The sequence below is a fragment of the Calidris pugnax genome, unplaced genomic scaffold, assembly GCF_001431845.1.
Source record: "Calidris pugnax isolate Ruff unplaced genomic scaffold, ASM143184v1 scaffold460, whole genome shotgun sequence".
Taxonomy (NCBI): Eukaryota; Metazoa; Chordata; class Aves; order Charadriiformes; family Scolopacidae; genus Calidris; species Calidris pugnax.
This window is the reverse complement of record NW_015091195.1, coordinates 1,354-16,104: the sequence shown is the minus strand read 5'-3', so window position 1 is coordinate 16,104 and position 14,751 is coordinate 1,354. Positions and strand designations below refer to the sequence as shown.

Here is a 14,751-nt window from a genome sequence, read left to right as displayed (position 1 = left end):
ATATAGAGGAGGAAGAGGAGGAGGAAGGAATTTGGGGTTCTCCCCCCATCTCTGCTGCCCCAACAAGGCCAAGGGCAGGGATTTGGGTCCCGGGGGGAGGATGGGGGGGGGCAAAGGCAGAAATGAGACAAAGTTTTGGAAAAAAAAACAAAAAAAAGGGAAAATATCTTGTTGTAAAATCTCTGCTACATATAATCATCTGCGGCTCCTGCGGCGATGGAGCCCCCGGCCCAACAAAAGTCCCCCCCTCGAGGAGGGGGTTTGGCTCCTCCCCCCCCAAGCGATTGTACGATAAAATAACACCCCCCCACATTGAAAAATTATACAATTATCAAAAAGGGATGTGACAGAAGGAGCCTCTCCCCCCACCCGCTCTGTCCCACGTCCCCCACAGGTCTGAGGACCCCACAGTTTGGGGGGAGGACCCCTCCAGCCCCTCACCAGTCCTTGTCCTCCCCCCATGGGTTGGGGGTTTGCCGGCTGCTCCACCTGGTTCTTCTTCTCCAGGAGCTTGGATTGTCCATGGCAGGACCCAAAATTGGGGGGGCTCAGGGAGAGATGGGTCTGGTCTGGGGGGACACAGACCTGGAGTCGTTGTTCTTCATCCACGTGGCCCCCAAATCCTGGTGTCCTCAGGGGGGTGGTGAGGTTTGAAGGACCTGAGGCACCTCCAGCTCCTGCTCAACAGCCGCCCATCAGGTTTGCCGGCTGCTCCACCTGGTTCTTCTTCTCCAGGAGCTTGGATTGTCCATGGCAGGACCCAAAATTGGGGGGGCTCAGGGAGAGATGGGTCTGGTCTGGGGGGACACAGACCTGGAGTCGTCGTTCTTCATCCATGTGGCCCCCAAATCCTGGTGTCCTCGGGGGGTGGTGAGGTTTGAAGGACCAGAGGCACCTCCAGCTCCTGCTCAACAGCCACCCGTCGCTCCAGAGTCCAGTTTTCCAGGGCTGGATTTCTGCAGAAATGGGGATTTTCCTCCTTCAGCCCTTGGTGCAGCTCCGCGTGGTCGCTCCTGTGTCTCCTTCGTGCCACAAACAGGCAGCGTGAGCCCCACACCAACACCTGGGAGGGTTAATACTTTGCTGCTTGACAAAATACAGCTTTTCTAAGCCCAAGAAAACACCCCAGCCTGGCCCTGGGGAGGGCACGGGACGTGGGGGGAGGCTGCAGAGGAAGAGGAGCCCAGGGTGGTTATTGCTGGTGGGATTTTCCTCGGGGAGAAGGAGGGGGACGGATGGTGGGACGTTTCCAAACTCCCCACCTTTCCCCAGGTCGATTTGGACGTGGTGTTTGAAGTGAGAACAACAAAAAAACAACAAAAAACCTTCAAATCTGAAGTTTTCCATCAAAAGCAGGAGAGAAAAAAAAAAAAGAAAGAAATCAAACTGCAAAGTTCTCTGCTGCAGCAGCGCGAGGAACCGCCGGGTCTCTGCGAGCACCAAAACTCCACCATCAGCAACACAAACCTTTCCAAGCCTTTTCCACGGGGATATTATGGGTTGGGGACGTTCCCAAAATCCGCTCTTGGGAGCGTCTCCCCCATCGTGGCAGCACCAAGACCCAGCAGTTCAAACGTGCCCCCTTCCTGCCCCCCCCCCCAGCACAGGGAGGAGGGAGAAATACCTGGATTTCATCCCAAACACCACCAGGCTTCCAGGAAAGCTTGGAATTCCTCCCCCACGTTTCCTTCCAAGTCCAACTCCACAACCAAGAATTTTTCCTGCTGGAATCAAAGCCATGGCCTGGGGGGGGGGCAGGGATCAAACTCTTCTTCCAGCCCCTACCCGCCCTGAGGAGGGTGAGAGCCCCCACGAGCTTTTTCCACTGAAGAAGCCAGAAGATTAAAAGGTTTAAAATGTTTTTTAAAAAAATTTTATATATAGATATATATATATATAAAAAAAAAATATTCCTGTTCCCTATCTTCGCCTGTTTCTCCTCCGTTTTGTGATTTGGCAACAGGGTCTTGGTATGGCATGAATTTTGCTTTTCTTGAAGGAGATGGTGAGCGGAAAATACGGCCCCTCAGAGCACGGAGTGAAAAACCACGACTCCTCAGCACAGCCCCAAAGGATTCCCCTCCGTGGGGGTACCCAGATGCCCAGCTCCAAAACAAAGGTGAGGAACATCACAAACAGCACGGAGCAGGGTGTTTTCCCCCTCCAGAAGCTGATAAAAAGCCCGTTGGAATATGGGTTTGTGGCAACACGGGCTGCAGAACCCACACAGGGAGAGCAAAGCTACACAGATAATTATTTTTATGGCTCGTAAGTATCCTGTCATCTCCAGGAAGGACCAGGCCTGGTGGGAATCGATAGGTCACGCTGAAAACAAGAGGCCTGGATTCATTGCACAGTTCAGAGAGAGGAGCAACAGCACCTGAACACACACCTCTGTGTACAGCACCCGGTCTGGGGGCACAGTAACAACCCCCCGAGCTTCCTCCCAGGAGCAAAGCTGCCTCACGACAGAGGATTCCTCCACAAGCATCCTCCAGAATCACTTTCTAAGAGGGTTAACGCTCGGAAGAGTTTCTTCCGATATTTAAAAAGTTACAATACTTTTGTGTTTTATAGAAAAAAAAAAAGTCACGGTACAGAAGATTGAAATAAAAACCAGTAAAAGCCACCTCAGGAGTTGGGAGGGGGCTGTCTGTCACCCAGACAGGGATCCCTCCCCACCAAGCCAACGTGCAGGAGGAGAACCGCGAGCGAGCGGCTCCGGAAACACGAGGCCTTGGGTCGAGGAGTCCTGGAGGATCCAGGAGAACAGTCCCCCCCGCAGCCAGCACCATGAGGAAGAGGAGGAGGAGGCCAAAACCCCAGCATCTTCCTCCATCCATCCATCCATCCATCCTCCAGGCTGCCGGGCAGAGCTTCGCCTCCGGGAGGTGGGAAGTGTTGAGAAAGTTCAGCAGTCTTTGGAAAAAAGACTTAGGTGTTTTCCTTTACACGTGGGTATTATATAGAGCTATAATTTGCTTCCCCCCCCACCAAGGGTTTTCTCTTATTCTGAAAAAGAAGGGAATATGTTCAACTCTGGGAACTCTTCATTGTTGTAGTTGGGTCCTTGGTCTCCCAGCATGGTCAGCATGTCCTGCGAGGGCACAAGGAGAGAGAGGGGCGTTACCTGGACTAGAAAGAACATCATTAAACCAAAAGAGGGGAGATGGAGCTGAGATTTGGGGAAGAACTTCTTTGCTGTGAGGGTGGTGAGAGCCTGGCCCAGGTTGCCCAGAGAAGCTGTGGCTGCCCCATCCCTGGAGGGGTTCAAGGGCAGGTTGGAGGGGGTTTTGGAGCAACCTGGAGGGGGCTTGGAGCAACCTGGGCTGGTGGGAGGTGGGGAGGGGACTGGGGGAGCTTTAAGATCCTTTTCATGGTTCTATGGTCACGTTGGCAATTTAATCAGGGAGGAGTTTGCCAGGAGCAGGCACCACACCCCGGGATGGCCCCCTCTCTCCTCAGGGCACACGGGGTTTGTGGCCACGGATTTCAGTCTCCAGCAGCAACTGCTGGAAAGCAGGGGGGCAGCAACTCGCAAGAATATCAACTTTCAAGAGTTATCTACACTTTATTGCATTGAGGGGTGTGTGTATTTGGCTCTTTTGTCACTGCTTTTAGAGAGGAGCTGGTAGAGTTTCACACTGATCCTGCAATGGTCCAAGACCCAAAGCCAAGCTGGGTCTTCCTCCCGTTCTCCCTCCCCTTTCCCATTCCAGCTCCATCAGGTCACTCACAAATTTGGTATTATCAACTTAAAAGGGACAAGCTCTTGGTGCTGCAGCCACCTGCCCCCCCTTTCAGGAAGCAAAACCCCTTCATTCCCACAAAATAGGCCCCCACTGGGGAGGAGAAAAGCACCCCATCTTACTGGGAAGACCTCGGGCTGGCTCGGCTGCGGCTGCTGCACGTGCTGCTCCCCCGAGGCCGGGCCGTGGTGCTGGCCTTGCCACTGTGGCCACATCCCCACACCTTCAGTTGCCCGTGTCTGGAAGGGGGCCGGGGTCTGCGCCGTCTCCGTGGCTGTTTAACAGAAAGCAAAGTCAGTAAGGGGTCTCCTGGGGCAGGGCTGGGGTTTCTGGGGTGCTTTAACTGGACTGGGAAGGACACAACGCATTGGGTGGTGCTTACTGGGAAGAGGGCAAGATCCCCCCCTCCAGGAAAAGTCACTCAATTAAGGCATTTGTCAGTACCCATCTATGGGGCAGAAGAGGAACACACACAGGGGAGGTCCTGGAGGGGTTTGTTTCACAGAATCACAGAATCTTCTAGGTTGGAAGGGACCTTCAAGATCATCTTGTCCAACCGTCAACCCAACTGACAAAAATAGACACCCCCACAACAAACAAGGAGCATCATCACTAAACCATCCCTCCCAGCACCACATCAACCCGGCTTTTGAACACCTCCAGGGATGGGGCCTCAACCCCCTCCCTGGGCAGCCCATTCCAAGGGCTGAGAACCCTTTCAGGGAAAAAATTGTTCCTAATATCCAGCCTGAACCTCCCCTGGGGCAACTTGAGGCCATTTCCTCTTGTCCTGTCGCCTGTGACTTGAGAAAAGAGACCGACCCCCACCTCTCTACACCCTCCTTTCAGGGAGTTGGAGAGAGCGAGAAGGTCTCCCCTCAGCCTCCGCTTCTCCAGGCTGAACACCCCCAGCTCCCTCAGCCTCTCCTCATCAGACTTATTCTCCAGACCCCTCACCAGCTTTGTCGCCCTTCTCTGGCCCCGCTCCAGCCCCTCAATGTCTTTTTTTATGGTAGGGGGCCCAAAACTGGACACAGCCCTCGAGGTGAGGCCTCACCAGTGCCCAGTACAGGGGGACAATCCCCTCTCGGGGCCCTACTCCCCACGCTGGTCCTGACACAGGCCAGGATGCTGGTGGCCTTCTTGGCCACCTGGGCACACTGCTGGCTCCTGTTCAGCCGACTGTCCACCAACACCCCCAGGTCCTTTTCTGCCCGGCAGCTCCAGCCCCTCTGCCCCCAGCCTGTCCCCCTGAAGCTCCCAGCTTTCCTCCCAGGGGGTTTTGCTGCCACCCCAAGCTCTCCAGGCCGTACTCACTGAAGCCCGTGCCGCGGCTGGCGAGGTTGGGATAAGCCGTCCCGGTGGGGGAAGCCGTGGAGCCAGGGGCTGCCATGGGGCTGAAGGAGGACGGGGTGCTTTGGAAAGTCCCCATGCTGAAGGAAGGGGGCCGAGTCTTCACCGTCTGGGATGCCACTTGCTGCTAAGAGAGGAAGAGGAGAGATAGGTTCATTCTGGATCTCACCTTCAACCAGGGTGAGAAGTCGCTGGAGCGGCCCCAAATAAAAGCACCCGGGCACAGAGCGTGGCTCCAGCACCCAGAGCAGGATGATTCAGGATGGGGGAGAAGGGTTTAAAGCAGCAGGGATTTGGGGATTGCAGCGAGGGCTGGGGTTTTGCTACCTGGGGTGTGAAGGTCGGCCGTGTCCCCGCAGCCCAGTTGGTTCCAGTGGCCTGAGCTGGGTTGGAGTGGCGCGAGATCTGTGCCAGGATGCGGCCGGCCGAGGAGGGCTGCTGCTGGATGATGTTCACAGGAGGCACCATGCTGCTGCTCCTGAGGGACAGGAGAGAAGCCGTGGAGCCAGGGGCTGCCATGGGGCTGAAGGAGGACGGGGTGCTTTGGAAAGTCCCCATGCTGAAGGAAGGGGGCCGAGTCTTCACCGTCTGGGATGCCACTTGCTGCTAAGAGAGGAAGAGGAGAGATAGGTTCATTCTGGATCTCACCTTCAACCAGGGTGAGAAGTCGCTGGAGCGGCCCCAAATAAAAGCACCCGGGCACAGAGCGTGGCTCCAGCACCCAGAGCAGGATGATTCAGGATGGGGGAGAAGGGTTTAAAGCAGCAGGGATTTGGGGATTGCAGCGAGGGCTGGGGTTTTGCTACCTGGGGTGTGAAGGTCGGCCGTGTCCCCGCAGCCCAGTTGGTTCCAGTGGCCTGAGCTGGGTTGGAGTGGCGCGAGATCTGTGCCAGGATGCGGCCGGCCGAGGAGGGCTGCTGCTGGATGATGTTCACAGGAGGCACCATGCTGCTGCTCCTGAGGGACAGGAGAAGGGCTCTGAGGACACTCGGTGTCACATGAGTGTCCCTCGTGTCACCGATACCCTGCATGGTATCGGTGGGGGGAAGCCAGCCCAGAAACGTGGGGTAACTCTGCTCCAACACCAGTGCCCACCGTGCTGCCCTGTTGGGGCTGGGAGCAAGGCCCCTCTTGCCCAAATCTGCTTGGGCTTCAGTCTCAAGCATGGCCAAGGCACAGCAGCCCCACGGACAAGCTGTGGCAGCAACAGAGCAGAGGGATATTAGGAAACAGAGCTGGGGAGGTGAAGGTGAGGATGAGGAACAAAGGGCAACAAAGATGATTCAAGGATTGGAGCATCTCCCTTATGAGGAGAGACTGAGAGAGCTGGGACTCTTTAGTCTGGAGAAGAGAAGGCTGAGGGGAGACCTTCTCAATGCCTACAAGTATCTCAAGGGAGGGTTGAAGGAGGAGGGAGCCAGACTCTTTTCAGTGGTTCCCAGTGAGAGGACGAGGGGCAACGGGCACAAGTTGGACCAGAAGAGGTTCCACTCAAATCTGAGGAGAAACTTCTTCACGGTGAGGGTGGCAGAGCCCTGGGACAGGCTGCCCAGGGAGGGTGTGGAGTCCCCTTCCTTGGAGATCTTCAAGACCCCCCTGGATGCTCCTGAGTAACGTGCTCTAGCTCTGGGCAATCCTGCTTCAGCAGGGGAGTTGGACTAGATGATCTCTAGGGTCCCTTCCAACTCTAAAATTCAGTGAAATTCAGTGAAGGGCCGTGCTGACTCTGCCCAGCCTCAAAGCTCCTGCACCTCTGACCAGGAACAAAGCAGCACCAGGCAGGGGAGGAAAAGGGGCACAGGAGCCCTTCTCACCCCCACCCCTCAAAGAAACCCATCCCTGGATGGGGTCCCCCTGGGTTCCACCACACAGGAACACATTTCTGGGCAATCACTGCCACGGCAGAGACTGGGAATGCTCCAGCTGCAGCAGAAGGACAGACAAACAGGACAGGAACAACAGCAGGACAATCCAAAATGAACACGAGGCCATTTAAAGCCCGGGACAAGAAGCCTCACCTGAAGTTCTCAGCAGGTCGAGATGGGGTGAAGGTGTTTCCCTGGGTAAAAAGGGGCTGGTTGGCAGGCACGGTGCTGGCAGGAAGGGCTTTGCTCTGGTCTGTGGAGAGAGGGTCGCTCCCGTTAGGGCTGAGCGTGTCCCAGCAGCAGGGAGAGGGACAGAGAACCAGTGCCCACGTGAAGGAAGACTGTTTGGAGCCAAAGCATCAAACATGACTGTCCTTATCCAGACACAGTCTCCAGATGGGTTTGTAAAGCCCGTTTAATTTGATTTCCTCTCCATTTTCTAATAAACTTTGCATTAAGGTCCTGTGGGGTTGGAGCATCCACTACATTCTGGGCCCAGTTTAGGAACAGAGACAACTGCTCTCTGGGGACAAACAGGAGGGATCAGACCAAGGCAGGTGGTGACACTGAGCAAGAGACACCTCGTCACCCACTGCCTCCTCCCACACCTCCAGCAAAGCATGGGCTGCAGGACAACCCACTGCCACACATCAGAGTAGACAGGAATTACCCAGCTGGCATCAAAATCAGCCCTATTCTGCAAAGCTTGGGCTGCCACAACAGAGTCACAGCACCCAGAAGGGCTCTGAGGCGACTCAGAAAAGAGCAAAGAGCACTTGGATTGAAGCTGAAGTGGGATAAAGAAGGGGAGGTGCCCCCAGCCCAGCCCCACTCACCTGAGCTGATGCTGCTGTAGATCTCACTGAACCTCGGGTCCCGCTCCTGATTAAAAAGGGTCTCTGCCTTCTCCAGGGGCTTGCTGTGCTCGGGGCCGGCAGCGGTCCCAGCCTGAACGGGGACCTGGGACAGAGGTGGAGGGAGTTCAGCAGGGTCACAGCCAGCACAGAGAACAGCCCAGGGCTTCACAGGCAAGAGGCAGGGCTGTCTCCAGCCTCCTGTGAGTTTTATCACAATAATGTGGCAGTTTAGGACAGGCAGCATTGATGGGGATAGCAGAGAGGGTGCCACGGGGGCAGAGCACCATCAGGCAAGGACATCCAGCAAAACCCAAGCCAGAACACCTTCCTCTCCAAACTCTCAGCAGCCTCAAAAGTCTTGAAAGCCCCCAGCAAAAGGGAATTTAAATAATGCAGGGCAACAAAAGCAAGGAGTAAGCCAAACCCCCGTGGATTTACCTGCGAGTGGTCGTACCCAGCCAGGCTCTCTCTTCCTGGGATGACTTCCAGCTCCGTCTGTTGTGGCGGCGGCTGCTGCTGCCTAAAATAGAAAGTCTCTGTAACAGGAGAACACACGGGCTGCTAAAAAACGATTGCCAAGGGAACAGTGGTTACACCAATGATTCATTAGCCCAGAGGAGTTGAGTGCTGCGGAGAGGAAGGTTTGGGGAGGAAGGCTATTTGAGAGGAGGGCAGAACCGGCGAGAGAGGCACGGTAAAAGGAGCCGAGCACCTCCTGACCTTGAGGGCAGCTGGGCCGTGCCCATCTCCAGGGGAAGGCTGACACTCTGCCCCAGCTGGGGCCTCTGCAGGGAGTTTGACAGGGCAGGCCGAGACTCCTGGCTCGAGTTCCTTCAAAGCAAAGAAAAAAAAAAAAAAAAGAAAAAAATATATTTAAAAAATACCAAACGAAAGCAAACCGTTGGCTACTGCGCGGAGGAGGAGAGTGCGTTCGTCTGGGACAAGAGTGGAGGCTTTGATTTGCAAAATTTGGTCGAGTGAAGGGTCCTTCCACTCGGTTTCCGTGGTCTCTAAAGGGGGGGGGTGTCGTGTAATATAACACTAAAGGCTGGGAGCCAAAGGGCTCTGCCCCCTCCCACTCCGTCACCGAGCAGGGGAGCAATTAATAACCTACACCAGGAGCACGGCCAGACCTGCACCACCCTTAAGAGGAAAGGAAAAGATTGTAGGAGCCTAAAAACCCCCAGGGTTTTCCATTCAGCTCTGGGTGAGACCCTCCAGAGACCACCAGTGCTTTTAGGTTTTAAGCCCGAGATGTCGGAGTTCGTTACGCTCTTGCGTTCGCTGTCAGAAGTCAGGTAAATGTTTAACTCCCCCAAGAAAGGCATAATAAAAATCCTGTGTGCTTTCAACAGTTCTTTTTACAAGCTTCAGTAGTCCCTGAGCCCAGAGATGAAGCCATACAGATAACCTGGCAGAGATGCACACAGATAAAACACACACCACAGTCAGACAGAGAGCGCTCCTTCTCCGCTCTGAATTTAGGCAGCGCCTTTTGAAGCGTAGGATGGATGTGAGGATGGATGCGTGTGGGATGGACGAGTTCAAAGAGATACCTCTACCAGCAGGGCAGGAATTAAAGCCCAGATCAGGAGGATTTCAGCCCTGCACTCACACCACAGCTGGGTAAAAGCCAGAGGGATTTCTCACTGCTCAGCTCCTAATACTTTCTCAGCAGAAAGCACAAACTCACTGGCTGCAGGAAGGGAAAATGTGCTGCCTGCTCTCTAAGACCCTGCCTCATTTCAAAAAAAAATAAATAATAAAATCCTGGCTTTTCACCTGCCCAGAAGCAATTTAACTTTCTGTCTGCCTAGTGGAGAGGCTCCATCTGCTGCACCCCCCAAGCCTGCCACCCCCGAGTCACATTTCTCTGTCTTTATTTCAGCTGCTGCTCTTCTGGAAGGGGCCTGGAGCTCACTCCTGGGAAGGGAGAGCAGCTCTGCTCGTGTGACAATGGTCAAGAGAGAGACCAGAAGAAAGCAACAAGGGGAGCAGTCTCCCCACTGGAGCTCGCTGCTGAATCCCAGGACAAAACCACAGCCGTGGAGAAAAATAAGCATTTATTCTCCCCCATCAGCTGCAGACAGTCCTGCTCAGACAGTCCTGCTCACGTGAGAAGCCTCCCCGGCCTGTCACAGGAGTCCAAGAGCTCCATTCAAAGCCAGACTCCACTAATATTAGCTCTGACACACAGAGGAGACTCGCTCCAGTAACCAGAGTTAAAAAAGGCACTGCTGGAGCTGAGCGGTGCCAGCTCACTAAGCCCTAGGACTGAGACAGCCAAAGGGATTGAATTTCTTGTGCTTTATAGTCCTCTAGTGCCTGCCTTGGCCCAGGAAAAGAGCACTCCCAGGACCTGGCAATGTCTCCAGGGCCTGTGCAAAGGGACAGGGAGGTTGGTGAGGGGGGAGAGGCCAGAGCCCCCGCAGTTCTGCGCTGCTGGTTGTGCTGGGACAGGATCCCCTGGGGTTCGTGGGCTATCACTGGTGGTTGGCAAGTCATTTCCATGTACATACTTGACGTTGGTGTTGGTACAGATGATGTACTCAATTTCATCCGAGTAGGGGTTCTGGAAGGTAAAGGAGCTGGTTCTCATCCAGAGCCATTCCCGGTTTTTGGATCGGAATCGGAACATGACTGACAGAACCTGGCCTTTTAACTTCACCACCTAAAAAAACGTAATGCCATCAGTAGTACCTGATAAGAGAAGGTGTTGAAGAGCAACCTGCTTCTGAGCCACCCCCACTGACACCCAGCGATGGCCCTTTGCCTCAAAGCCTACAAGACTGTACCTCGGCCTCCCCCAACTTAAATCCCACTGCCACTATTCCCTGCTTTGATTCCCGAATGATATGGGAGATGAGGAATCCAACATCCCCCTTCGTGGCTTCCTCTTTTCTTATCTCTTTGCACCGGTGAGATGTATGGAAAAAGCCTCCAGTCAATGAAGCACATGCTGTTTGCTTCTGATTCCAACTATTTGGACAAATGGATATGAGCGGCTACTTTTTGGAGTCATGAAAGCACAGGGGCAGTCTTACCTGCCCTGCCACAAGTCCAAGGCCCTCAGAAATAAGAGTAACGACAACAGGGCAAGCAAACCACCTCCATTTCGAGTTCCGCAGCACTGGGCTGGGCCCTAGAGATGAACCAGTGTTTCAGCCCCAGAAGCATGGCATTCAGGTAGGCACTTTGTAGCCACGTCTCTGGCCCCTAAAAGCAGAACTGGGCTGGCAGCCAGAGGATGAATTCGAGAGTTAGAAACATCAGATGCTTCTGGTTTGTTTTGTGCATTTACCGTTAGGTGACTATATCTGCAGCTGCCATTGGACAAAGGAGAAATAGCTAAGGTTTATTTTTCTCTTGTTTTTCTCCTATTTTTCCAATTGGTTTCATTGCATTGGTTTCATTTGTTCCAACCTGAACACCACAGGGCATGCAAAGCGGTGGCTGAGACTTTTTTACCTGCTGGAAGCTGTCCCGCAGAAGCTGCTGGTCTTCTGGGTGGCAGAAATCCACGATGTCTTTCCCCAGAAGTTCCTAATTTTTTAAAGGAATTGGGGGTGAGATCAAGCCAAAGTCCCTCTTCCAGGTCTGCCTCCTTAATTCCACTTTGGACAGGGAATTACTGCTCCCACCCCCACTGTTACACAAACCAAGCACGGGAACTGCTGCGCTGTATTTTAAAGAGAAGCACAACGGCGGGTGACTAATGTTTGATCTTTAACTCAAATGGAGGCAAAACCAATCTTAATTGACATTTGACACAACCCAGAGCCACTCGTCCTTCCAGTGATCAAAGCACTTGGAAAAGCACATGAAAAAAAAAGCAACTGGTGGAGAAGAAGCACGTGTCTGGTTTGGGCCCTGGGCATGGTTTTATCAGATCTGTTAGAGGAGCAGAGCTGTGGTGCACAAGGGAGGGAGGAGGGAAAAATAAGTTTCAAGAGCAGTTCTTGCTGAGAAAGCTCCTGGCATTTCCTCACCTGTGGCTGGTAGCCCACGGTGGCCACGCAGCGGTGGTCTATGAAGGTGAAGATGCCCTCGGTGTTGTGGCGGGAGATGAACTCCGTGGGCTGACAAACACTGTTCATGTCCGTGCAGTTGGGCGAGCTCGTGACCTGCAGGGCAGGACAAGGGACAGCATCAGCACATCTCCCCAGAACTGCCTTCTCCCACCCAGGCCAGGTTTGTGACAACCAGGGGACATCTTGAGAGAGAAGAGTTTAATTCGGTGGGTTTTCAGGACAAGGAGATGTTGAACCATCAAAAAATGCCACCCACCTGGAGCCTGCCGATAGCCACGAGGCAAAACTTGCTGCCCTGGCCAGCGTCTGGGTCATCATCAGGCAGTGAAACACCTGAGGGAAGCACCAAAAAATCCCACCAAGGTCAATACAGGTGGAAAAATCAGGAGAAATTGCTCATTTCAGAGGAAAAAGACACGCAGTTCTGACTTCAATACCCCTCTCCACCCCGTTTTGTAAATCAATATCCTCTCCCATGAAGGAATTTGGTAAATTAAACTGCCTTCCCCACCCTTTTTGTGCCAGAAGGGTTAAAATGCAGTTCTGACTTCAATACCCCTCTCCACCCCGTTTTGTAAATCAATATCCTCTCCCATGAAGGAATTTGGTAAATTAAACTGCCTTCCCCACCCTTTTTGTGCCAGAAGGGTTAAAGATCTCTCTAACTTCCAGCACACACTAGAATATCCGACACTGTAATATTATTTTCATCCTCTACAGCATCTCTGCTGTTTGGAGACACAGAGCTCTGAGCCAGCACCTGCAAAAAAATCAGTTCAATCCTAAAATAAGAAAAAGTGATGAGACACATTTAGAAAGAGTTTGCTGGCACATTGGGTTCAGAGAACAGACAATTTCAGCCCATATGCTCTTAAAACCAGCCCCAACCCAACGCTTCGGCCGTCGTTACCTGCTGGGGGCCAGGCCTTGATGTAACCCGTGCAATGCACCACAACGTAGTGAGGTTCACCATCCTTTGCAGCACCCAAGCCATTCCTGGGGAGAGAAACAGTCTGATTGTACTATATATCACACCAGGGGAGGGTCAGGAGAGGTTTCTGCTTGTATTTTTAAAAAAACTTCCATAGAACGTCTTCACGGTAAAGAAAAGAACAAAGACTTCACGTAAATATAAGAGGTTTGAGACAGAATAAGTTGGAATTGATCACAATTCCAAGTGAAAAAGGGACAACAGACACCAGAGCCCAACAACAGCGTGGAGAACACGTGGGGTTAAACTGGCTTCACATCCAACCTGGGTGTGAAGCCAGAGAATAATCAAGAAAGATTATTCTTGCCCAGGATTATCCTCCTTAACGCAGTGGTATTTTGGTTCCTCTGCCCACAGCTCTGTCTAAACCCTTCCAGGAGCTGTGCTGGTCTGCCCTCCACACCCCAGTGAAGGAGCTGTAGCCCTTCCTGCTCCCAGTAACACCACACACTTGCCCATTAACTCCAGAGTTAATAACCTGCAGCGATTCCTCATGAAGCTGAGACGATTTACGGAGACGGGGTCCACGGAGCTGTTGCCACACCTGCACCAGGGTGAGAAACGTGAGGAGAAAGGTTTTTATCTTTCTTGGCCAACACCAGAATGATTTAACAGTCTTAAATAAGAGGAAACTTCTATAAATGGGGACGAAGCTTTGGATCTCAATCACACAAGCGAAAAAGACCTCATTCTACAGACTTTAAGGGAGGTGACCCATGGGGTCAAAAGAAATTGTTACTTGAAACTGGATGTTCTACAACAGTCTTGAGAGTTATCTTGGCATAAGGCAAAGGCAAAGTCTCAAGAACTCAATATTAGCTTTGTGTGGTGGGCTCAGCCGTGTCAGATCATGTCTAATGCCAAAATGGGTGAAATAAAAGCAGGATGGGGTCAGGGAACAAGTTCAGCTTCAGGCTCAAGCGAGATGTTCCCCAAGGAATGTCTTCATTACCTCATTCTGCAGATGAAGGATCTCCGTGAGCCCATGCACATCCTCATGGACTGCTGCCCCTCCTTCTTCACCGTCCCCGTCTTCAAATCCAGGATGCGACCTTAAAGAAAGAAGAAAAAAAAAAAACCCCAAACTGCTGTTGCACCAGGAGTCCTTCCACCAGTGCAGGCACCCGGCAACGTATTAGGAAACTAGCAGGACACAAGTGTCACCGAGGGTACCTTTAGATGCATTCTCAGGGGGGGCTGCAGGATCCTTGTTAGAAAGGCACCAGGGTTTGGTTCCTTCTACAAAGGGAAGGTTTTAATCCGAGGGTTTTCACCCTGCCCGACCCCGCCAGATCCCTCCCCAGGCTGCTCTACCTGTCAGGGCGTTCTCGGAGGTGGAGAGCTGCTCCCTCAGCTTGCCCACGTCGTCGGGGTGGACCTGGTCGTAGAGGGTGCTGCCAAACCACTCCGACTGGGGCTGGTTGAGGACGGGAGTCACCGAATCCGAGACGTAGACCACCCTCCCGGTCTCACAGGACACTATGAAGAGAAAGCCGTCGGCTGCCTCTAGGATCAGGTGTTTGAGTTCCTGTGTTCACAGACAGACAGACAGACACGCTCTTAACTCCAGAGTTGAGTTGACCTCACACCCTCCAAACCCACCCTGGGTGCCTTTTCCACCCCGCTGCTACTCCTCCCATTGCAGTATTTCATAGAATCATTGAGGTTGGAAGAGACCCTTGGGATCATGGAGTCCAACCATCTCCCCTACTCTACAAAGTCCTCCCCTACACCATGTCCCTCAGCGCTGCATCTAAACGGCCCTTCAACACAGCCAGGGATGGGGACTCCACCCCCTCCCTGGGCAGCCTGTTCCAACGCCCGACCACTCTTTCGGTGAAAAATTCTTTCCTAATGTCCAGTCTAAACCTGCCCTGTTGGACCTTGAAGTTGTTCCCTCTTGTT

The 14,751-nt window shown here is 53.2% G+C and overlaps 1 protein-coding gene across 1 annotated transcript in view; it reads right to left on the bottom strand.

The window, feature by feature from the left end:
• Window positions 1-2,158: 2,158 nt before the first annotated feature.
• LOC106898362 (aryl hydrocarbon receptor nuclear translocator-like) overlaps window positions 2,159-14,751 on the bottom strand; it is a gene marked incomplete at its 5' end in the record, with an annotated part of 13,897 nt that continues 1,304 nt past the window's right edge. Inside the window, 17 exons of the mRNA XM_014959582.1 lie at window positions 2,159-3,097; window positions 3,872-4,023; window positions 5,067-5,226; window positions 5,909-6,059; window positions 7,121-7,220; window positions 7,804-7,927; window positions 8,263-8,344; window positions 8,545-8,655; window positions 10,344-10,495; window positions 11,293-11,367; window positions 11,814-11,948; window positions 12,112-12,188; window positions 12,766-12,851; window positions 13,325-13,390; window positions 13,799-13,898; window positions 14,161-14,374; window positions 14,720-14,745. Coding sequence (XP_014815068.1) covers window positions 3,008-3,097; window positions 3,872-4,023; window positions 5,067-5,226; window positions 5,909-6,059; window positions 7,121-7,220; window positions 7,804-7,927; window positions 8,263-8,344; window positions 8,545-8,655; window positions 10,344-10,495; window positions 11,293-11,367; window positions 11,814-11,948; window positions 12,112-12,188; window positions 12,766-12,851; window positions 13,325-13,390; window positions 13,799-13,898; window positions 14,161-14,374; window positions 14,720-14,745 — 1,901 coding nt within the window. The remainder of the gene's footprint in view (window positions 3,098-3,871; window positions 4,024-5,066; window positions 5,227-5,908; window positions 6,060-7,120; window positions 7,221-7,803; window positions 7,928-8,262; window positions 8,345-8,544; window positions 8,656-10,343; window positions 10,496-11,292; window positions 11,368-11,813; window positions 11,949-12,111; window positions 12,189-12,765; window positions 12,852-13,324; window positions 13,391-13,798; window positions 13,899-14,160; window positions 14,375-14,719; window positions 14,746-14,751) is intronic.